This window comes from Rhamphochromis longiceps, linkage group LG12 (assembly GCF_057381845.1).
Source record: "Rhamphochromis longiceps isolate RC_006_pf linkage group LG12, R_longiceps_female_GT1.1, whole genome shotgun sequence".
NCBI lineage: Eukaryota > Metazoa > Chordata > Actinopteri > Cichliformes > Cichlidae > Rhamphochromis > Rhamphochromis longiceps.
Window position 1 is genome coordinate 38,836,267 of NC_140568.1, and position 25,347 is coordinate 38,861,613.

At 38.3% G+C, this 25,347-nt stretch overlaps 1 protein-coding gene across 3 annotated transcripts; it reads right to left on the reverse strand.

The window, feature by feature from the left end:
- Positions 1-360: 360 nt before the first annotated feature.
- On the reverse strand, positions 361-21,097 carry lrrc74b (leucine rich repeat containing 74B). 3 transcript variants are annotated; one of them, XM_085426265.1, is made up of 10 exons: positions 20,708-21,097; positions 19,698-19,872; positions 19,085-19,227; positions 14,435-14,567; positions 8,179-8,385; positions 6,095-6,204; positions 4,944-5,059; positions 4,492-4,570; positions 1,490-1,585; positions 361-1,407 (listed from the first exon to the last, which is right to left on the reverse strand). In XM_085426265.1, exons 1-10 carry the CDS (start codon positions 20,804-20,806, stop codon positions 1,291-1,293), a joined length of 1,275 nt encoding a protein of 424 aa, XP_085282391.1. In that variant the 5' UTR covers positions 20,807-21,097; the 3' UTR covers positions 361-1,290. The 3 variants fall into 3 exon arrangements, with proteins under 3 accessions (XP_085282391.1, XP_085282389.1, XP_085282392.1); XM_085426263.1 differs by having other exon boundaries at positions 20,645-21,097; XM_085426266.1 differs by lacking the exon at positions 20,708-21,097 and adding an exon at positions 19,989-20,624.
- Positions 21,098-25,347: the final 4,250 nt, after the last annotated feature.

Consider the following 25,347-nt stretch of genomic DNA (forward strand, 5'->3'; position numbering starts at 1 on the left):
TCCTGACCATTCTTTCTGAAATCCTTAGGTTATACAGAAAGTTCCAGTGTAGTTTCTAGTCTGTCTGGCACCAACAACCATACCACGTTCAAAAACACTTAAATCCCCATTCTTTTTCATCCTGTTGGTTGGTTTGATTCTCACCAGGTCATCTTGACCATGTCTACATAGCTAAGTGTAGCAACTGAACAGGTGCACCTAACAAACTGTAAAGAGGTTGAAACTCCTGTAGCAACTTGTTGTATGAAGAACAACTTTATTATTTATGGGTTTCTGTCTGTGACCCCCAACGAAAGCTTCAATCTCTAGACTATTGCTCCTTTCCATGTACTTTGGAAGGAGGTGAAGTTGTGCCAGTAAGTGTTTATCACATATGCAATAGTTCGACTGATTTCAAAATCATTTTATGTTGTTTGCAGCCAAATGATCAGAGGGTTTAATTCTATGATACAGTACATATGTAACTAAAGTAGTAATAGTAATAAGTATTGATTATTTGTTAATGAAAAAATATGCAAATGTAGTCGTAAGATGACCCAAATCCCTACAAGCTATTAAAAAGCCCCAAAATAAACCAATTAGTTGTCAAATGTATTCAAATGCATATACATTACATGTTACATACAGTGTTCTGGAATAAAATAACTTGGCTTAAGATCATTTAGTGGTGTGTGGGAGAGATACAGTACATGCATACAAATGACAGCTCACTGTATGTATCTAACACAGCTCGAGTTGTCCTGCCTCAGTAAACAGGTCTCTTATCTAATAGTGGACTGTTCTTTCAAAGCTGGTTTTTCTATTAGACTAGTCATGCAGTACTTAAATCCTTTTTGTGCAACCCACTTTCACTTCTTTTCATACACAATACAGTGCTCTCTGATCCTCTCCATCATTCTACCCACTGACATTATATAACATCAAATCAGATCATATCTAAAAAGAATCATACTCAATACCTCTATTTTATGCCTATTTTCTATGACTTCATCAAATAAATTTGTTTTAAACACTACACACATGGTGTTTCTACTGGAAAATGAGCATCTGAATTGCTTTTATTTTCAATTGATTGGGTATTTAAGAAGTTTTATTTATTCACAGTGCATTTTATTCAGAAGGATATGCTCTCATGGCTCTTTAACAACAAAAAAAGACATCTTTTTAAAAGTTATATTTTTGCAGGCATGCATCCTTTGGTTTATCTGTTGATGAAAACGTCCATAGGGCTTTGACAAGATTTCTTCCATCTTTGCTGGCATAAAAGTACAGCAATTACAGTAACACTTTTCAAGCTTTTGCTTTGCTGAATGTGCCAAAGCGGCCCCCATGATTTACTCTAAGCGCAGGGAATATTTCTTTCACTGCTGTATACAAGTCGTCAAAATCCCGGCTTACTGTGATGTCCTAGAGAAAGTGATACACAGAGGAACTAGTGAATAAGAGAACACTTGGAAAAAATGTCAAGGACCTAAGACGTGTGACTTACTGAAAAGTCTAAAGTCTCCAAGGCTGAATCTGGGTTGTCCTGTACAGATTTAAGGATCCCATAGCATCCAGCATTCAGGATGGGGTTCCTACCAATCTGGTTACACACAGTACACAAGAAAAAACAGCAAAAATTGTTATGTTCTGGATAGGCAAGTGATGAAGAACCTTCCTATTATTGACTTTAAAAAATATTTCTACCCTTCATATCATCATATCTCCTCAGTGAAGCTATGTACAAAAAATAGTTCATCATGTTTTCTTATTCTGGTGGAGATTTAAATGCCAAAATCGGTACACTTCTCACATCTGTTCAGCTCCCGTGAGGTTAGTCAATTAACTTAGCCAAGTCCAGCCAAGAGCACTTATGAAATTCAATAATTAACTAGTTGAATGCAATTTTTTTTGTAAAAATGATAATTAGCTGTTTATGTGGGTTCTGGGAAGGAACCAATAACTTCCTGGAGTCTTTGCTGTTATACCGCTTAATGCCAAGAAAGCTGTACTTGTAATTCCCATAAAACTGGAAACTGTTTTTCCTTACGCTTTAGTTTTTCTACAGATTAAACAAACTACAACACGTCAGACAGTGTTAGGCAGACTGTGTAATCACAGAGCCACTATTTTTCAGTGTTTATACTCCACTAAACTAACCAGCTGGTAGAGGTAGACATTCATTTATATCTATGGTATGTCCCCAAATGCCAGCTTATTCCTTTATTCCTGGGATGGTTTTGGTCTATTATTATTTTAATTCAAAATTTGCATTATGTAATTCTCCAGAGTCAATCTAAACAATATACAAGGAAAAATACAGCTGAAATAATAGAAGCAGATACAAATTCACCTTCTTAACACCACACACACACACACACACACACACACACACACACACACACACACACACACACACACACACACACACACACACACACACACACACACTGTTGTGATATTTTGATACCATGGTAGCATTTACAGGATATTGTTTTATAGTGATATTATACAGGAAAACTGTTACTCAATAAGGCCCATTTACTAGTTGTTTTTCTCTTTCTCTGTGACCCAAGAATTAATGTGTAAGAATCACAGGATGGTACCTCAAGATTGAAAACACCACAGAGATCACTCCCTTACTCCCATCTTCCCTTCTTTATCTCTTAGAACAAGGCTTGTTAAAGGCCAGGTGGTTTGTTTCAGAATTCACTAATGAAAGAACTCTGTATTCTATGTCTAGGAGTGTATTTTGCTGGGATAATCATAAATTGTAGTTGAACTGATAAACTATACAAAGGATACTTCTTTGCTCAGAGGGCAGGAAGACGTTTCCTTATTTGGTCTGTACCGGTTTGAACTGAGAATCTGCTGACACACGAACCTTTTTCCTCTATATAAACTGTTGTCTGATGAATAAACCTTTGAGTTGATTTTGGGAAAGCAACCTGAACAGTCTCTGTATCATTTTGTTCTCCTAACTGCTCCCGACGTCGTAACTAACCCAGCTGAACGGCATACCTGAGTGTTACTTTGAATAATTTTGAATCTTATACAGCATTTCAAATAATGAAGTCAGTATAGGTGCAAACACAATTCCAAAATGAAAATGTTAACAGAAACAAAATAAAACAGAGAGCAAAAAATGTAATGAAATGTAAAAATGTCATAAACTCATATTTTATTCACAGTAGAAGATAGAAAACAATTCAAATGCTTAAACCAAGACATTTTACTATTTCATGAAGAATATTATGCCATTTTTAATTCAGCAACACGTCTCCAAAGAGGAGTAAAAAAAGGCTAAAAAAATAGCTTACTAGAAAGAAACATCTGGAAAAACTGAGTACAGGTCGGGAAAATGATTAGGTATGAAAAGAGTATCTTAGAGCAGCACTGCCTTTAAAAACAGACAGGGTGTCTATCAGGGAAACTGAACGAAGGAACACTTCCAGAATTCTGTGACCACAGTTCGCCGTGCCATCCACAAATGCAGGTTAAAGCTCGGTGATGCAAAGATATGTGAACATTATCCAGAAATGCCATCTTCTGTCAGCCAAAGCTAATTTAAAATGGACTGAGGCAAAGTGGAAAACTGTTCTGTGGTTAGACAAGTCAAAATTTGAAACTCGTTGTGGAAATCATGGGCCCTGCATCCTCCAGATTAAAGAGGAGAGGGACTGTCTGACTTATTATCAAAACTTAGTTTAAAATCCTGCATACCTCTGATGGTATGGGGGTATATCAATGCCTATGGAAATTGCAGCTCGTGCCTCTGGAAAGGAATCATCATGACTGAAACAGATTTTATATATTGGGCAAAATATGCTGTCATCCAAACAACATCTTTTTTAAGAAGGTCTGAAAAAGACAATGCTAAAAACAATATACTGCAGCTATCAAAACAATTGCTTCTTAGAAAGAGAGTACAAGTGCTTAAATGTCCTGCCGGCAGCACAGACTTTTCACCGCCTGAAAGCATTATAAGCTGAAAAAATAAAAAACAATGACAAAGACCACCCAGGACTACTATTTCAGCTATATTCACAATTGGGTTAGTGTGCTATCATATTAAAAGAAGCAACTGCTGCTATTGTTGCTTAGTCTGAGTTTCTCACAATGATTTTATTATTTTATTGTGAACCTTTATGCTTTCAAACAAAGTATAATTTGTTTCAGGAATATTTGGATGCTTTGCATATCAAAGAATTTTCAATTGATTAATCTTCAAAGATTGTTCATTAGTTTGCGTACATTTTAAAACTTGCATATGCTATGAAAGATTTCGAACACAGGAGCGCACAAGCAGTCAGTATCCGATTGGCAGAATTTAACTCAATTTAGCATGTTCTCTATAACTTTTTCAGTCAGCTGAGCTGAGCACCTGACAATTCAGCTTGAGCATTTACATTAAAATGAAGTACACTGATCCATTTATTTATCCTATTTTATCCACTGATGCCCCCCATTGCTCGTGAAGCTAGAACCAATCTCTTTTCAGCAGCTTACATTCAGGGATTTGATTGTCTTGTTTACTTTGAGGCCCATGGCGAGGTGGATCGCTCCTTCAGGGGGTATTCGGTTGTTACTGTGGCGAGAAACAAAAGCAGAAAACAAGAGTGTGTGTTGGAGTGTGAGGGAAGCAATCATAAAGTGTTACTTTTTTAAATGGCATTATTCATCCAAGTGAATTTGTAAAGCAAGCTCTGTTTTACTAAAAAAGTTAAGCAAACGGCAGAGGAAACTGGATTATTTGATTTCTTTCTTTAAGAAAAAGGGTAATCACCATTTAAGATCGATTAGAATCAGTCTGGAAGAGTAGTTTGAACTCGCCAGGAAGTTTATAAACAATGTGAAAGATAAGATTGTGAATTCTAATTTGTGAAAATGATCGTGGCTTGAGCTCTCAATTTCTACTCACTAATCTGATCATTCGATAGTAACACAACAAAGACACATACCTGATATTTAACTCTTCTAAAACATTGTTCTCTTTAAGAGCCTGTCCTAAAGCACTGGCTCCTTCTTTCCCAAAGCCATTAAATGACAGATCCAGTATTCTAAGAAAAACATTTTCCTGAAACACACAAAAGAATGTATCAATACTTAAAGGGACAACTTGAACAAGTTCTCTAACAAGATTAAATCTCAACAAAAGAAATATCTTACTTTAAAAATGACAGTGAAGTATAGATTCTGAATTAAAAATCCCTGCCAGGGTGTGAATCAATCACACCTGCCAGTGATCAGGGTCCACTTGGCCATGTTGGTCAATAAGATAGAGAAAGGAAAACTACTGTATAGCTTCTCTTGCAGTGAGATGCTTGATGAATACCTGCCTGGGGGGCTGCTTCACAAAGCAGGATAAGGGAGTCAGCCAAGATATGAGATGTCGTCTGCAATTAGCAATTACCATATTATTAATCTTAATAGGTTTTGATGTCAGTGTAGCATCATTATGATGTTGTTATAATTCTTTTACCAGATAAGTATCCCTGGTTTGGGAGTTTCCACTCCACTTAGTCAAAATTTCAGTCATTATCAATTCAGATAAACAGATCGCTTTATGTATAAATATTGTCAAAGGTGGGTGGCCAAAGGTACAGTTCACAAACGTTTTTTTTTTTGTACTTTCCTTTTATTGGATTCCCAATTTTTCAGTTCAAGGCCATTTTAAAGAGGGACTTACTTTCATGTTTTGTGTTTTGTGTTTTTTTTTTACTGGTTTCATTGGTTACAAATGCAGATATGAGGAAGTTATATAAAGCCTTTCATAGCTTTAGGGGAAGTTGTGCAAAATCTGATGTAACTGGGATGTGGAGTTAGAAAATGGAGGGTTACTAGATTCAAGTATACATTTTTTGGTTATGCACATGAAGTTAAATATTTTTACTTGACTGGTAAATTATTTATGCCTAACACCAGATGTGATATTTTTAGCCACTTTCATTTGACATACCGCTATTTTAACTTAGGATAATTTGTTATTTGATGGCTTCAACTAATCAATGTACTTTAGTCTTATTTTTCACTGTACCATTAGATCTTCTTTGTCTTGCATAAGGTCAGAAAGCTAATCTAGGATTTACACATTCATGTCCAAGTGTATTACCCCAAGACCATTGGCCAGCATTACTGCTCCTTTTTGTCGAATGCAATTCCATGCCAGGTTTAGCGATCTCAGCCCGGTGTTCTCAGACAGAGCATCTCCCATGTGTTCCCCTTGTGAAAATAGAAAATGAACATAAGAATAATTCAGAGCAATTTGATAAAATAAATAGTTGCATTATTGCATTTTTAAAACAATGAAATGTACTCATCCTCATATAAAGGCTTGTTTAGAAATAGTGAGTCTGTTTATTCATTATTCATGAATAATTATAATGTGTATCTAATGTAATATATTGTATCATCTCCACTATATTCCCTTAACGCTTTACTGAGTGACGACTATAGAGGTAACTATCTTGGCCAAAAATATATACCCCTCATCATGTCACTGACATTTTCCATAAATATAAAAAACTGCATGACACTCGGTGGTTCATAATCACTCAAGATAATGTGCTCAGCTGGAAAAGCCATAATGCCATAGCATGAATGTCAGTGTGTTTGACTGGTACACTTTTGGTACATGCTAGAGTGCGCTTAAAACACATAAAAATGTACTTTGACATATCAGCAGAAGCATTGAGGAATACAGGATAGAGCATGTGGGGATGAATCATAGCGATAAGATATGGTGGTGTCCTCTTTCCCTCATGTAGATTTATTTTCAATTATCTATATCAGATGCTCAGTGCTCTGGTCTGCCATTCTTCCACAAGGTGCCTGTCACAAAGCTCATCCGCATGATAATTGAAAGAGGTTTTAATGAAGGCGAAATGTGCTTGACCTTTGAATGCCACAATCTGCTGCTGCATGCTGTCTTATGACTGCTTGGAGATAAGGCTGCACCATTATGGCAAAATCTTTTATGACAGCAGAACCCCTCTCCCACCCCCCTTCTGCTTACATGCTTACATACAGTATAGTCCTAATGTTAAATAAATCTGCAGTAATAGTCACTTCACAGGCCTTTATTGTACATTAATTATAAATGGAAAAGAGAGCAAAAATAGCATATACGATGACTTCAGCAGCTATTGGCATATTGAAAATAATCATTGATGGTATCCAACCAATTTATGGGTGGGCTGATACAAAGGCCGATATTACTACTTGCTGATCTACAGATATCAGTATTTATAACGTGTGATTAAAAAAAAGTAAGTAAGTAGTGGGAGAAACATTCTTTAGCCATGTTATGAGTATTGGCATTACATAGTTTGTCCAACAGAGGGCACTCTAGACAAATAACTATAGATAACAAATGCTAGGAAATCTGTTTATGTTTTGTGTGCCTGAAAGAAAAACGAATACTGGCTAATATGTATATACAATTTTCTGTATTGTTATCTCTTGGCCTTAAAAATCCTATATCAATTTTGTTCTACTCATTTATGTACAGATAAAAAAGAAAAGTAAACACAGAATAACGTTGATTTTAGGCAATAAAATCCTTAAATAAATTATTTTGCTTGTCTTTAAAAACTATCTTCAAAAGATGGAAAGGGAAACTATGCACCAATGAGTGTATTTAAATAGTTGTGTGCCTTATATTTTCAATGGTTTTATCTACACTGTAAGTGAAATTACAGGACAATTATATAGGAAATTATAGTAGTCTACACTAATATTTTGGACTGTGCTCTCCAGTTTGCCCAGTTAACCCTTTAATCCTATCTGGCTAACCAAAATTAAAACTAGCAGCTACACCTTAGGCCAACATTAGTAATGGATCTTGTCTGTGCCTTCTAATCTCTGCTGCTGGTTTCTCGTGGAAATCAGGAAATCAGAGGGCAGATTTTTTTAAAGGCCCAAATTAAGATGAAAAGCAAAGAAAAAGAATTTACATCCTATTCTCCACACTGCCTTAAGGTCTTTTGCGATTTATTGATGCAACATATAATTTCTAGGTCCTGAAGTTCAGTTATCTGGTGCTGTTAATGGAAAATATGTGAAAAACTGTATCTCTTGCACAAATCTTTAATATCATCTTAATAAAAACTGGAGTCATGGGTACTGTTTCAATCTTTGAAAGGCTACAGCCTTATAGAAACTATGAGACCTTTACAAAACTAATTACTTTGCTACCTGCACTCTCCCCCAGAGCATTGTAGCTGACGTCGAGGTGCTGTAGTTTGGTGTTGGTGATCAGCGCTGGGCAGAGGTGTTCAGTGGACCGGTCTGTGAAATGGTTTCCTGACAGAATGAGTCTCACCAGGGTGCTGTTCTCTTTAAGCATACCAGCTATGGCTTTGGCTCCATAAACCTCTAGATTGTTATTGGACAGGTCCACCTCTGGGATTGACACACAAATTGAAACATCATGCAAGGTGAAAAGAGACCAATAAAAGTGGCAAGTAAACTAAACACAAGAAGGTTCCAAAAAGACCAAATAGCACTCTCAAAATGTTTTTGAGCATTTGGTAATTGTCATTATTGCAGTACAGTATTTCACAAAAAAAGATGAATCATTTCCTCTGCTTTATTTTTTCTGAATTTCACATATTTCTCACATACTGTCTCTATTTTTGGAGTAAATTTCCTTTGGGAGGAGGTAGAGGAAAATTCAGTTTAAATGCGATAGGTTTAGCTGGGGAGTGCATTTGATAAAGCTTTTGAATCTGAAAAATAAATCACTGTTTTTAGATACTGTCTTCTCACTACTATAGCAATGTGTCTGAAATGACCTTCCTAGCTATTGCATACTATTTAAGTTAATCAACTAATTTTTAAATTAAAAATGAATTAAGTTGGATTTTTTGATGGCTTATCTGAAAACACAAAACACAAAAGTAACTGAGAAATGATGCATTTAGTATATAGTGACAATGTGCATTTCAACTGCAGCAAATCAACTGGACCAGCAATTTGGTTCAAGATTACAGGCATTCCTATCCCCCCCGAAACTGAATTATAACTACTTCTCCTGATCCCTAATATTTTATCTAGCACCAGCAGCAGCTGCAACATGCTTTAGCTTTTACTGAAACAGACTGGATAGACTGCTCTAATGATGAATCCCAATAAGCTAGTTTTCTTCAAGCACCACCCTTAGGTCAACATTTGTGTCTCTCAGTAAAACATTTTGTAAGTGTGCACATTTACAGACATTCACGCTGACCTCCACCATTATCTTGTATTCAGTGATACCTTCACTTTCTATAAGTCATAAGGTCAAACGTTCTGTTTAAACCAGTTTTATACTTACAACAATTCTGCCAGCCTCAACAGAAAAAGATTATCTTTATCGTTCACATAAACATGATAGAGTGGTCAATGGAGCTTGATAGCCTGCTGATGATAACAGCATGGTATCACTGGCTTCAGTGTTTTTCAGTAAACATGACTCATTTACTTTTCATATCCATCTAAAGATTAATTGGGCTTGTTTTTTGTTTTAATCTTGTGAACACATGACTATTAAACCTCCAATCTATAGTACATCCATGTAGTCCTGCTCCCATTCATTCCAGGCCTGGAGAAGGTCCTTAGGAAGGTTGGGGTCATCCCAGTCAGTCCGTGAAGCCCACATCTGCTGAACGATAATCTTAGCTCTTGTGGTGTATGGCACAATGTAGCCAAGTCAGTCGTACTGACTCGCTAAAACCTTGTAGACTGTGCGCAGGGTCACTTGAGGATGGTCAAGAGTGTGGAGCTTGTAGTACAGCCTGTCTGATGAGCAGTGCCAATGGAGCCCCAGTGCAGCTTCTTTCTGATCAGGTTTGCCATGTGTGATCCAGAGCTCAGCGCTGTCTGATCTAAGCTCTGGGGGCAGGTGGCTGATGATTGAGGGCTGGTTACTGGCCCATTGTCTTAACTCAAAACCTCCATCAGCCAGAAGCTTCTGTAGTTTCTCCACAAGTACTTTAGCTTCTACCTCTGTCGCCAAGCTCCGGAGGCAGTTGTCGACATAGAATGATTACATCACAGTCTCACGGACGTCTTCCCCAAAGATAGCGCAGCAGGGGCTACATGTGGTGCCGAAAGGGAGTACTCTCCACTCCTATACAAAAGGGGGGTCGTCACGTTTACAGTCCCGCCAGAGGAATCGGAGGAGTGGCTGGTCTTCTTTTAGTAGGCGGACCTGATGGAACATCCTACGGATGTTGCTGCTGAAGGCGACGGGGTGCTGTCGAAACCTCAAAAGCACTGCCAGGAGGGTTGGCCCCAAAGTAGGTCCAGGGAGGAGATGGTCATTGAGGCTCTGCCCCTGGAACTGGAATGAGCAATTGAACACAACTCGATTCTTGCCGTTATGCTGCACCATTTGGTGTGGGATATACCAGCTAGCAGGAGTGTTGTCAGCTCCAGGCTCAAGCTTGACAACAAAACCTTCACGTTGTAGTCTCTGAATCTCAGTTGTGTAGCAAAGGACCTTCTCTGATGACTTTAACAACCTCCGCTCTGCCCCTTTAACCCTAACTGCTGCGCAGTGGTCCTGAGAAGGATGGTCCGCTCAGACCCGTCATCCAAGACAGCATAAGTCTCTAGGACTCGATCGCCATTCCTCAGTAAAACTGATTTTCAATAGGACTTTACATCCTCCTAGTGGTTTGTCAATGTACAACTCTTCCTCTCCAACTCGTGTAGTACCTGAGCCTGTTGTTGCAGAAGAGGCCTGGGCGGCTTGCACATTTTTAGTGGACCTGTCATTGAGTTTGTGGAGGACAAGGAGATGTTGTTGGTTGCATGTCTTACAGCGCATCTTTAGATCGCATTCTGCAGCATGGTGGGTCCTCCCACAGCACCAGCACCGGTTGTTACTCTTGATCCAGTGATGCCTTTGTGCTTTGTGTAGCTGTCTGAAATTTGAGCAGTTGTTTAAAGAGTGATCGACGCTGTTGCAATAAGGACAATACTTCTTCCCATTGTGTTTGGCTGCTGCCACTGTTGGAGCGGCACCAGATTCTTGGGGCTCAGTGTTCAACAGTATTGTGGTTGTCTTACCGGTGAACTTCCTCCTGTCCTCTGCCATCAGAAACGTTGCTCTCTTTGAGCTGAACCATGCCATGTCGACTTGCACCTGCAGCTCATATTCAAGCCAGTGTGAGAAGTCAGTCAGTGTAGGAATGGGGATGGTTTGAAGATGAATATATCGACGGAAGCTGGACCTCAAATCATGCGGCAGTTTTTCAAGCAACCTTGACACGTGGGACCCAAATTCCAGCTCCACAATTCCTTTCCTTCCTAATTGTGCAAGCATGCTGACCAGGGAGCCTACCTTTAGTGCAAACATCCTGAAGGTCTTGGTATCTCCTGACATAACAGGTGGCCCGTCCATTAACTCTGCTATACGCTGGAGTGCCAGTTGATGCGGCTGTCCATACTCCTGGTTGAGGGCATCCATTGTGTTGGTATAAGTGTGCCTAGAATGGCTATAGGAGTCAGCAATAAGCAGGGCCTCCTCCAGCTTAAGATGGTCTACCAGTATTTGGAATTTAAACTGTTCTGTTGCGTCGGCTGGGAGGATATTTTTTTCCAATGCGATCCTCAGCCTTGCAAACTCTTGAGGATTTGGGTGTACAAAATATGGGATTGTAGGTGCTGACCCCCTATAATAGCGCTCCTGACCCCCCACCGGGCTCGGCTGTCGGGATCTAGAGTACGAATAGTACTCCGAGTGCGCGGGTCTTGGAGGGGCCTGGTAATGCGACCCATACTCTCGATGGGGGCAATCCCAACCTCCAGTTGGCAGCTCTGGGAAACGGTAATAATCCCTGTCCAAACTGCGAGGGTGACACGATGATGCTGCATGCTGTTTTCTCTCTGACAAGGTGAAACCCTCAGGTGAGTAATCACAACTTCTTCGTCGAGAGTGCTGGGTGTCCAATACCGATGCTGCCATCCTCTTCGAGGGACGGGTAAGATGTCTGGAATGAACAGCGTACCTTTCGAGAGAATGCCGGCGTGTTGCTATATGTTCTTAAGGGTGCTGACAAGCTGAATCTGGCTGCCTAACAGGTTCCCGCAGAGCCCCCTCATATGGCATTGTCATATCAAGTCCTGGGAGAATGTGTCCCTTAACTCCTTGGATTGAAGCTGCATGCAGTTTCTTGCCACCATCAGACTCTGCTCCACTGTGATGGCCAGGACTGGCCTGCCGATCCAGCTTGGCAGACTGGTCCCTTCGCTTGAACTGTTGAGGAGGTCGTGTATCACATGCACTCTGCAACTGAGTAATAACACTGCTGAGGTGGTTGAGTTGCTCACGTAACTGCTCTGTCTCATTTGTAGCCTGGGGGTGAAGCTGGCCCATTCTCTGGTCACTTTTCTTAGCCAGCTCTGCATTCTACAATCGCAACTGGTCCAATGCTTCCAGCAAGGCTTTCTGCTCGCTTCTCAATCTATTATTCTCCTGCTGCAACATTTCGGTGTCCTCTTCCCATCGATCCCTGATGTCCCATCCAGACTGGAAACTATCCTGAGTGACCGGAGATTCAGACTGAGGAGATCCATGAGCCCCACCAGGCTCCTCCTCATGTCTCCAACGCGGCGGGGGAGTGTGTGCTGATCTGGGAAGTGATGATCTCCCCCGGGGGAGATAGTCACTCCTCGAAGATGGGCAGGAAGAGCCTGGTGTCTCCTGGCGTGCTGTTCTTCCATGCTTTTATTACAGGGATCAGATCCGGCTCCGAGGACCACTTGTTATAGCGGACGCCCTGGACCACTATCTCTGAAACGTGATTCGGTACTGTTACCTGGTAATAAAATCCGGTCAGAGACGGGGAATGATGTCAGAGTGGAAGAACTTTATTTGCCACGAGCCCACATCGAACACACACACTCTCTGGCAAGTAAGGATGTGGTTACTTGCCCGCCTTAGTCCGATTCAACTCAAGTCCATAACTTGCCTGCAGCAGCGTTACTCTCCGACTACACTTTTAATTGCCACAGCAAGGAGAGAATGGGTGAGCATTCTGATTGGCTGTTGGCCCCTGGGGGAATCATGCTCCTCTCATGCAGGTAACGCATGCCCTGGCCCAAGGACTTTTTAACAGAGGCCATAAGAAGATAATTTGTAACATTCACTAAATCTCTTTCTGTACTGTGATGAGCTCTGAAGCCCGACTAAAACTCTTTCAATTAACCATTCCTCAACCGATGATCAGTTAGCTTTTTTACAACTACTCTATTATTTCTGAGAGAATAAGAATGTTGGAGCTTGGCTTATAATTAGCTTTTTAAATAGTGGTTTAACTACTGCCATCTTAAAGGCCCGTGATATGTAGCTTAATAGAGACATATTTAAGATTGAAGCATTAAAGGTTAATGGTAGGACTTCTTTGAACACTCTTGTAGGAATGGAATCTAAAAAAACACATTGATGATTTGGAGGAATTACTGAAGCCAACTCAAATGTTCTTATTTTTTCAATCAATGATGAAGATGTTCTAGCTTTGTGGATTTTTTATTTATTTATTTTTATAGAGCAACAAACTATTTGCTAAATGATGATCTTCTAAATTGGTGAGACAATTTCCACTCCAGCTTACAAGTTATCTCTTTTATGGTGCATTTTTGAGAGTTATACCAGAGAATCAAATACTTGTGATTTGATGCTTTTTCATTTTCTACTGTATCTGGAATCATATACAGTGAAGATGTAAATTTATTAATGAGATAATCAACCTTTGTGGGGGTAAAGTTCAGGTAGCTGGTCTGCAGTATGTTGACACATAGCATTGAAGAAGATAACAATGGAGGAATATTCGTAAACTAGTTACTGCACTTTCAGTAAGACTGTGATGAAATATATTCCCCACTGCGGTGTGATTCATTATTGTAAATTTAAATGTTGTTAGGAACTGATCAGACAAAATGTGGAAATTATCAGACAAATATATAATATGTTATGCAAAAAATACATAAAAACAACATGACATTCCTGAGTTAAAACTTGATTAGCTGTGTTGTCTCTAATATGTGACTGTGTGCATCTGAAGTTGTTTGCACAAGATCTTATTATAAATTGCAACAAAGTAACATGTTCCTACAGGAAATTGAAATTTCTTGCACAGTATAATGATTTGTTCTAACAATGATCTTGTGTATAGGATAAATTTCACCTTATGGGACTTTAAGGCTTTGGGATAATGATATGTAGAGGAACCATATATAGGTGTTCTTCTCTTTAGAGTGTTCTCATGTTCCAAACTGCACATACAAGTAGTGCAATATGAGAAAGAACAGATATAAAAGGGAAACTTGAGATGGTAAGTGTTTTATATTTATTGGCGGAAAATGTTGAATATGTTGATGTTGGGGTCCCACCTTTGCCATTAAGAAGTATAAAGAAAAAAAGAACACAACGTGTTGAGTCCACAGTAAATCACAGTAAAACCACCTGTAATGTAGCAATTTCCTTTTAACATCTCAGCTATAGCAGCTCCACCCATGCCTTCCATCCAATTATCTCGCAGGTTCAGCCGCAGTATTGAAGTGTTGGTTACCAGGGGAACCGCCAGTGCTTTGGTGCCCTGAAAATACACAACCATACCCCCCCAACCCATCCTCAAAGTGAATTTCTTCTGTTTGTTCACAGCAGTATATATTCTTATCTGCATTCCTGTTAAAAGATGTACTCACACAGGTGGGCAGAGAGAGAGAGGGGAATATTAAACCTGTACAAGACAAATGAAGCAGAAGGGAGCGATGTGGAGGCGTAGGTCAGAAATGAAACTCACAGCACATGAAAATTATTGTTTCTAGCATGGCTAATGAGAAAGTTGAGTGCATGAAGCCTTAACTGAGTCGACTTGATGATAAATAGGACAGAATCTGCCTCATCGGGGTATATCACGTTTAAATGCAAGCAAAGTAAATTTCTGTAAGATTTAAAAAGCGTATCAATTTCCTAGACATAAAACAGATAACCTTTGGAAGTCACACTTTTTGATTTTACCCTTTGTGTATGACAGATAAAGACATATTTAAAATCCAATTTAATCTGTCTGAATGATGTTCCTGGTGCTGGAACCTACGGAATGAGCTGGTTGAGGAATGAATTTATCTTTTATAACTTTCATTTAATTGACAAAAATACAATTTTAAATTTTGTTTTGTTGAATGTTTTGTGCTTCTTCTTTTTTTAAATGAGTATATTGTAAGAATAATAAAGAAACCTTAATGATGTGTATATGTATGGAAATGTTAATGTTTAATACTAAATGTAGTGCAAATCTGTTTATTTCAGGTTGTGACACTATAATAATCTTGTCTCTAATGTTTAGCAGGACCATGTAATTAAATAGGTTTTCTCTATCAGCATAGATCAATAGAATGAAAATAGAAGAACAGAAGCTTGTTTTCTTAAGAGGTGAAATAATGGAGTAAGTATTGGTGAGGTCTATATAACAGACTACAGCATCAAAGCTATGTATCCACAAAATGAAAACAACTGACAGGTAAGTCATAACATTGATTATCTTGTTACAAACGGAACTGTCAAATGCTGTCAACAACAAGTACTGTAGACGGGATGCAGGAAAAGCGTAATGGGGCTTTAGGATAAAATGTGACAATTAACAATACGGCTTGCTGCATAAATCAAATGTATGGAGATCATGTAGGAAAAGCAATATTAGTGTTAATGTGTTTTGAGTAGATTTGGTACATGTTTTAAGGTAAAAATCCTGATAGCATATTTTATTATCTCATCTAAAAATCCATTACTGCAACTTTAATGGTCATTACCACTAGCTAAGACAAGAAAAACATCACAGTGAAATGCAAATCGTGCTTTGTTTGATAAGTATCTGTTAGCTGCAAAGAACTTGACCACAAATCTGACCAAGGACGCTTGCAAACTTTGCACATTAGGTTTACAAAATAGTGGAGAGAAGACAAATCAACAATATCTAACTTTAAGGCTGGCTAAAGCTCTTGCTCTTCAAATTAATAAGCAACATCTAAATCATCTACATCATCTACAGCTACATCATCTTGTTCAAAAAATCTAAGCTGCAGTCAGTGCATGGAAATGAAAATGATCTAAACAATGCAATGGTGTTTATTTGTTTGTGTTTTTCTCACCAAGAAGCAATAGCTTACTTTATTAATAAAACTTACAATGTAGCATCACTACTACTGCTACCACAGTGAACTTTTGAAGTTTTGATTGCCTCGGTTGGTTTAAAGTATTTTGTTGGGAGGAGGATCAGCACAATAGGAGACAGATGATTAAGTGTTGGGGATGATCCATTTATGTTCCGTGTCCTTGAAAAAGAACTGAAATCTTTGAATCTCGCTCTGCGCTGGACTTGGACACAGAACTGACTACTAAAGATCTCATGATCATCTATCCTGAAGGAGCCATGTGACTTTGAATTAGTAACACTGAGTAAAAGCCTGGATTAATCTAAAATACTGTTACAAGATTTTGAACATGCCTAGCTGGTACTCACACGCATGTTTTCACATGCATGTGAGGACCTTTGCACAGTTGGTTCATTTCAAATATCCTCCATCAGGTGAAACTGATCTGATGAGTGAGCCAGGGAGAGAAAAGAGAGATATTCTTCCATTCTACACAAAAAGAGAAGGGTTGTGGGGGTTGGCCTGAACCTTCTGTGTCAGTTTTTAATACAGCATGACCGCAGTTTTATAATGGTGTCATCATTTTCTTTGGTACCTAACCCTCAATAGCTTGAAAATCATCTCTTTAAAGTCTGTTTAAAGCCAGAAAGAAATATGTTGAATGATGTGTTGACTTTTTAACACCAGATAAAAATGTTTTCAGTGACCCTGATAAGGCTAAAAACTGTGAAAAAAATTAGCTGTATTGTCTGCTTTGAAATGTTCCAGGCATAGCTGCTGAGGGTGTAGATTGACAGGTCTAATAAATGAAATGCACTAAGGGAGAAATCATAAAGTGCTGCAAAGACTATATTAAACACAGTGTGGCTGTTTCTCTGGTGCGGTCTGTTTGGAACAAAACTCTAAAACTACTTGAATTTATTAAACTAAATTTTAAATTTCTAACTTCTAACTACTTAGATTACTCAATTATTGAAATAGCCCCCCCCCCCTTTTTTTTTTTTTTAAAATAAGTTTTGGTTTCAGTCTCCAGTTTAATTTGTGGTTTTTGGGGTAATAACACTCTAACTCTGATATTAATATAGTTTGATTACTGTAAATCCCAAAATTGCACAGAATATAATGAATACAAAGCTGATGGAAAGCAGTTAAAATTTTTACCTTCAGTATACTATTTCTTTTAAATACCTTAAAATCGCAATATCTGATTTTACTGTTTGGGTAGAACTAAATTTCAACACGAAGTAGGGCAGAATGTTGTTAGGTCAGAGGACATCTTTGTATTCCTGGCCACCTGGCAAATGTAAATTCAGCTTTTTCCTCTCTTGGTACTGCTTTTTGGTTCGAGGGAAATGCTGGGCCTCAGTAGTGTCTAGTGGCCAGTTGACTACTTTCTATCACTGAAAATAACAGCCAGCTGCAGCCAAACTACCAGTTTAGTTTTATGCTAACACTTTTTTTCTGGCTCTTTCCTGATTTATTTTCTCTCTCTCTGGGGTTGGGTTTTTTTTTTGGCATATTTGTCCGCGTAGATACAAAATGCAGTTTTTATGTGATGATTATCCAAAACTACCTGGCCCCAAGTGAGAAAATAATTGCCCCATTTATAACCCATGAATAAACTGTGAATAAACTGATTTTTTTGAAAAGCTAAGTCTAATTTCTTTAGCCATACCTTTGCCTAATTACTGCTACACCTGTCAAATCAATAAATCGCTTAAATAGAAAAAACAACAAATCATGCAGTGACTTAAAGAAAGTCAAGAACAGCTGGGAAACAAAATCATTGACATTTATTTGTCCAAAAAGAATTACAAAGCCTTAGAGTGAAAGTCATTATCAACAAATGGAGGAAACTCATTCCATTACATTTAAGTTCACGTGTCTGTCTTGCTCTCAGTCTGTGTGTTACTTCCTGTCTTATTTTGATAGTCTCCTGTGCTGTGTATGCGATGTTCAGTTTTCCTCCTTCCACCTTGTCTCATTAGCTAGATTCTGTTCAGCTGTGTTCTAATCCTAATTACCTGACATGTATATATGATCAGAATCTCCCTTTGTTTTTTGTGGTGTTGTTCCTCATTGTTTTGCCCTCCCTTGCAGTATATTGCCCCTGAAGTCTCATTGATGTGGTTTTACATGTTTTCTGACTTTTGTACCTACTTTCAGTTAAATAAAGCTGCTTTTAGTTTACCCCTTGTGTTTATATGTCCTGCTTTTGGGTCCTACTCCTGCCTGATACACAGCCAGTCTTCACAAAAACCACAGCTGACAAAAATGAAGGTTTTGTAGTGGCCTAGACTTACAGGACTAACAGGAAGAAACCTTTGGCAGAACCCAGCTCCAGGAGGGGTAGGTTTCACAGGTGCACTACAAACTAAGATTAATGGTTTTGCAAGCTACTTGGAATTTAAAGTGAGACTTTTCTGTATCACAAAAGTGTCTCGCTTTGTACCTGGCTAAATCACTGTGGTAACTTAATTTATTCCTGTACTTAATGTATTTTACAACCAACTGATAGCAACAAAGTGCCTAAAGATAAAATTTAAAATGAGTTCACTGTTTCATTGATTCATTGTGCCTGAGTGATTCATAGGTCAGTACTAAACACAGAAAAAACATTCTTCTGAAAATGGTCAGGTAAAAGGACTGGACTAAAAATGAAAAAGCAAAAATATTAATAACATGTATAAATGTTTTTGTTGGTAATATTATTATTATCATTATTGCATTATTATTACTTATGATACTAACAATAAACATATTTCTTAAAACAATAATAAAATAGGAACATTTAGGGAGAAAAAGAGCTACAGAATAAAGAAATTAATCATCTTCCCCTGCACTATTGACAATCTTTTCTTTTGTCACCAGAAACTCAAACTCCAAAGCCTTCCATGAAAGTATCAGCCTTTTTGTCTTTCTAATAATTTTAAAAATGTTGCCTTATTTTTTACTATACCTGAGGCCCCAGGCCACGATGCATCATAACCAGTGTGCTATTTTGCATATGCTGCAGGAAATAAGAGGCAGGGACCACCCGGAACTTTTTACACGCTGTCACATAGCATGTCTGCCTCGTCAGATCGTATGCCGCCTCCTTACCTGCAACATAAAGACAGCACTCTGTCTCAGTCGTTCACGCTCCGTACCTTTTGTGTAAAAAGGAGTGATATTGCACATTTTCCCATTGAAGGACCTTTTGAGTGGGACATTGAAATATCCCTTGTTGTTGATTTTGCCCTGTCAGGAAAGCTCATTCATACCAGATGGTTTTCATTTCTGGTGAAAAGGAAGCCTGACACAAAGACTGAGATGAAATCATTAACATGCAGAATAGGACTCCACATATGTGGGTGGGTGCATGTAGGAGTGTCTTTTTTTTTTTAAAGTCATTTGGTGTTTGAGAAAATGGAAAGGCAGATAGGAAAAAAACAGATGGGTGACAAAAGGGCTTTGCCTTATCTTAGATGGTGTGAACAAGAGCAAATTAAGACTTGCTATCAAAACATGATAAAATATTGTAACATTCCCACCCAATTGATCTCCTTTTGGTTGCCAAAATTAAATTATACCTTCGAGCTCCAAATCTGTATCATAGTCCTCATCAGAGCTCAGGCACTCCTGTACTTCAGGCTCCTTTTCTTCGTCTTCCTCGTGTCTTGTGCCTCTGTCTAGCACGTTCCTGTCAGGGCTTGAGTGTTGGTCTTTTGGCCCACGCATATCAACCTCTGTCTGGCTCATTCTTGGCTAGATGGAAAATGAGAAAGTAAGACATCGTGACTCGTCAAACCTGTCTGTTGTACGCTGCCTGTGTGAGCAGAGTTGATTGATTTTACTGCCAGGAGAATAAAACCAATACCTACAGTGTTTAGTTCATCAGTGTGGGCTTGTGTCTTTAAGATCGTATCCTTCTGTTTTTATAATCTTTGAAAGTACTTCCCTATCCTCCCACTCCATTCTTCCCACCTCTCTTTAACCTCTTCAACCACAAGCTATTTTTGCTCCCTTTCACTCCTTTTATTTCTAAGCTTATGGTACATTCACATATGTCTCAGTCAGTGATGCTTTATATTGTTATTTCCAGAATACATAAGTAGAATTAGTTAGCATAGCAGAACAGGTCCTGCACATGTTCGGGCACAGCTCTGATAGTGAATTTCTCATACAGTGGGACCCAAAAGTGTAATTAAAACACAAGGACATGACTTTGAGGCCCCTTCTTTTAAATACATTCATGTGAGTACACAGGTCAAAAGAGCAGTTTATAAAAGGAAGCAGCAGGTCTTTAGTCTGTACGTTTGAGGCTGTGTTTCCTTGCCCAGGGCAAGGAAAGTGCTTAGACGTGCCTAGAGATTTGGTTAAGATCTCAATTTCTAAAACCTATTATGCTCTTTTATGCTCTTACAGGTCTATAACATGCTTTCAGTTCTCACCCAAAGTCCGTCTCCTATATCTTATTTAATCTCGAGCTTTTTGAAATTCTGCCTTTGAACAGTCTCAAGAATCTAATCTTACCTACCTGGTCGTTCACACTTCCCTTGCTCAAGAGTTTGCAAACTTGGCTGCATAGTCGGTTTCCTACCTCCCCCAGCTGCAGCTTCCCACTTTCTGTTTCTGCGTCATCGTCTTCCAGCACAGACGGCAGCAGCACCTGCTTGGCCAACTTCTTCCCATGAAGCATGACACTGATAATAGCTGTAATATTGATACTAAGACAACTATTTTGCTACCTTTATGCAGAAATTCCTTAGTAATTTCTTTCTTTTTTCCTTCTGTCCTTTTTTTGTGCTTTTAGATCCAAACGGCAAGTAAAATATTTGCGTTGTGAGCTCAATCACTGCACTGAATTTCAGCAGGATTTGGTGCACTATGTCTTCTCGCAACAGAGCTTACTTAAAGGTCTTGGCAAACTCTGCTGTGGTAATTAAAAAGGCTAGGACTTCACTACCTGACTGTAAGTCACCAATCAGAGTTCTTTTGTCATGTTTGGATGGCTTGATTTGTTGACAGGTTGTCATGGCACTCTCAGTACTCTGAGTGCCGACTCTTTCAACCATGACAACCAACATTTACAGGAGGAGGAAAAGGAGGAGGGGGAAGTAAATGGATTGTTTGCTTCATAAACTGAGCACCTCACCCCCGAACTAAAATGCCTCAACCTTAAACACTTTCTACTGGCTGAATAAACCTTTCCACTCTGGTTTCTTTCTTATATAAACAAGAAAAACAAACCAAGCAAATGTGTTTACATATTCTGTAAATGTTTCTCTTTATTTGTAAGTAAATGCAAAGTCCTTGCAGCTGATGCATTAAATGGAATACCCTCAATTAAGTACACAACAAAGGTCATTATAGCAGAGGCTGATTGGATCAGAGTTGTTCATAGCAGCAGCGATACGCAAACACCAAAAAATAAGAACCTCTCAACAAAGTTGTTACAGTCCAGGGCCCCGTGAGACAGGCCAGACAAGCTCAAAACAGTCTCACTAACTGACACAGTGCTGGTAAAGAGACAGAGCTTTTTAAATATGAACAGGAGACAAAGTATCATGCATTTGTTTAATGCTGCTGTTTTACCCTCATACCTAAAGGATATGACAGACACGACAAAGAATAGGCCTTTTTTTGTTCCTTTTAAATCAAGCAGAATCAAAGTGCTCATTTACATAATCAAAATACATTCTTAGAAAAGATTGTAGTGGTAGTTTTTATAGTTTATACTTTGTCTTTTGATATTTATATATATGTATAGAAGCTATATATAATATTCTTTTCTGTTTGCACATTTTACACAACAGACATTTTCTTGACAGCTTTCATTCCAGTTCAACTAAATGTGTTTAAATAAATCAGAGAAGACATTCATCCAAAATGAACAACAGCAGGGAAAATAGGACCCACCCATTATCTCCCAACTATAACATAGCAAAATCAGAAAAACAAAAAAGTACTCTCAGCAACTGGAAGGGACATTTAAAAATCACAATGAAATCAATTAGGCATGCTGACAGCTATCTTTAATTTGAAATAAAGACAAAGAAAGGGAATAAACAAGACACATAAGCTGACAAGAAAAAGCCACAGGTTAATGCAAAGTGGGTGATCAAAAAAACAATGTGGCCCCTGCACATACATTTTCAAATTACAACCCTGACTCGTTGGAAAGCAGCAAATGACCACAGTGGCAGTGTGATTGCCTCTTGTCTCTGGATGAAACTTCGCTGGAACTTAAAACAATAGAACCGAACTGCTGCGATCAAAACTAAAAGCCATGTGGGCAGCTTTCTGTTACCAAAACACCATCTGTAACATTAAATCTGCAGGCTTGTGTGACTCAGAGCAGGGTACTCATGCTTATTTTAAAAATCGAAGCAGTTTGACAAGGTAACAGACAAGTAGAATAATCATGTAAAAACACACACCTGAGATCATGCATGTTTTACACCCACTCGTATATAGAGATGCGCACACTTATGATAATTTCAAGGGCACACATATGCATGCATACACACATGCGTGCTGATGCCGTTGAGCAGGTGTCAGGTCACAGTGAAGGGGTGGCGCGTGAGCCACAAGGTAGCACAAACATGCAGAGAAAAAAACTGAAAGGATGAATGCATAAACGTAGGCAAAATGTTAATGTAAGGCAAGAGGCAGAGGAGATATGATGCTGTTAAATAGATATTTTAAAGGCTCAATAGGTGATAAGTGGAGCAAGTTGACAGCTGTCAGATACGAACTGGGCAGCATCTTTTCCCCTTCAGTAACAACGTTTTGTTACGGATTACTTGAGTTTTAAGGAAAAGGCTCTTTCTATTTTACTGAGAATAAAATGAACAGATCAATACCAATATTGTGTTTTTACAGCAAATACAAAGCTACAGCCAAGAACCATTTAGTGTAGCTTAGCATACAGACTGGAAACAGGCTCTCTACAAAGGTCGCAAATACGGCACGATTAAAGCTCACTGAGTAACATGTTATATTTAATTAGTTTATTCTGTACAAAAACCAAAGTGTAAAAATAGTAAACTTGATTTATGGGCAATTAGGGGTAAGAAGACCTGGAAATGGGGGAAACAGCCTTGCTAGACCAATCTGTTGATATCAGCAGCATTTTAATTCTGGACATCAGGTACCCATAAATACGTTTCTTCTTCAGACTTGTGTTTTAGTTGGACAACCTTTGCTGCAATGAAACACAACAAAATCTAGGACAAATCTTAACAAAGTTTTAAACAGCTGCCACTGAGATAGCCTATTGGAGTGAATAAATGTATTTTCCATGATATCGAACAATTCTTTTAAGTTGTTACTTATTCATTTACTCACCGATTAGTCATTTACTCTACAGCTTATTCCAAACAGCTGATGAAAAATAAAAAAAATCCTCCGCGACATTTAGAATTTAACACATTATAATACGTTATACCACATTGAACATAGTACGATTTAGATGTTAAATTAAAAAGCCCTCAAGACCTATATTTTTGTTAATAGTTTATCATTGAAGTTTATTTTTAAGATATATTGACTCACGTTTGGTCTTTAGTGGCTGCCCTGCACATTAGTGCTGCAGTTTCAGCAAACACCACCTGGGACCCAAAAGATTATGATGCGATGGCAGAATGAGCACACTAAGAAAAATGGCACTCGCACAGAGGCTGATGCATTTTGAAGAATTGCCAATGAAGAGCAAGGTAATCTGTTTATGGAGGCAGTGGCAGAATTTATGTTTTCATTATTCAGGGATACCTGTCAATACGTTAAATTTGTCCGCAGCACGTGTCCTTCAGTTTCTCTGTCTGCATGCCTATACATCTTTTCTTTTTCTTAGTCAAGGACTAAAGAGATTGATATTGATAATGAAAAACAGTCCAAATATATTTGAGCAGTCCTTATACTTTCCCAACAAGTAAAGTTGACTTAATCCACACAGAAATTAAAGTTTACTATCTATGCCACACATTTCCTTGCAAATATAAAACCTCAATAAAAGCCTTTTAACAGTAACAATAACACAGAGTATATTATATTTCTTGAATATATTGTCTTGGTCATGCATTCACAATGAGGCAGGTCATTACACTAGATCATTTTTGGAAGTATCATCAACAAGCAAAAACAGATTCTCAAAGAACAGAACATTTCCAACTTGCTACAGACAAGATCGCAGAGCCCAACAGAAACATTAAAATGGTATATAAAAAAAAGAACACAAACAAACCCATTTTTTACAGTACAAAAATTGGCACAGTATTAGTAAACCAGCGGTGCTGTGTCTTGTTGTTTTCAGAAAGCCTGTCGATTCATCGACCTACGAGCAGAAAACCCTGAAGAGAAAAAAAGTGCGAAGGACAGACAGACAGGCAGACAGACAGACAGACAGACAGAAAGAGCAACAGAGACATGGAAATAGAGATGTTACAGTCATTACTCATCCAGCAAGCAGGGGCTTTGATGGCCGAATGTGAAATTCAAGTGACAATCCACACAGGAACCATCCATCGTCTGTGATGCATTTTGTTGGTGGTTAATGAGCCATAGTGGCTATGTAGGGCCCTTGTTTTGCTCTTATGGCGAGGGTATATGAAGTGTCTAATCTTGAATATGCACAAATAACGCTGGAAACAAAAACAGAAATGGAGCAGAGCCACTCGCTTTCACTCTAATCCTGTTAGTTTAAATGCTCTTCTCCACAGGTTTCTATGGTTACCTGCTCTGTTTTCATCTGAAGCTAGTGATGACAACACATTGTTGTCGACAGCAACTACAGGTTGCAGATTGAAGTTGACTTACAAATGTTTCTGAGATAAAGCTGCTCTTGTAGTTGCAATATTGACATAAATATGAATGGGCTTTTCCACAGTGGTAATTGGTCCTGATTTTACTGTACGGATGTGAATGAGTGAATGATCAATAGAAAAATAGTTGATATGAATCCTTTTCTGGTTTTTTTTTTATTTGTTTGTTTTTTTGAGGATGGAATACATTTTTCTATATTTTCTTAATATTAAATAAAGAACTGATTTTCACAAAGCCTTTCCTCATGATTAATTAGAAGTTAGCATGAATTCACAGTGAATCATCAGTCATTTATTTTACCCATGAAAAATATTTTACCAAAGAAAAGATTCTTCTGACTTTTACTGACATTTCAGAACAGTTTTGTAACATACTAAATATGAAAAGAAACAAAAAAATACTGGAAATGTAGAACAC

Excerpts from the sequence above, each read along its gene's own strand:
- lrrc74b (XM_085426263.1), bottom strand. The coding sequence starts at position 20,806 with ATGCTTCATGGGAAGAAGTTGGCCAAGCAGGTGCTGCTGCCGTCTGTG. Across the intron at positions 19,873-20,644 it reads AGGGAAGTGTGAACGACCAG|CCAAGAATGAGCCAGACAGA; the intron begins GTAGGTAAGATT and ends TTTTCCATCTAG. Across the intron at positions 14,568-19,084 it reads ATCGTGGCCTGGGGCCTCAG|GGCACCAAAGCACTGGCGGT; the intron begins GTATAGTAAAAA and ends GTGTATTTTCAG.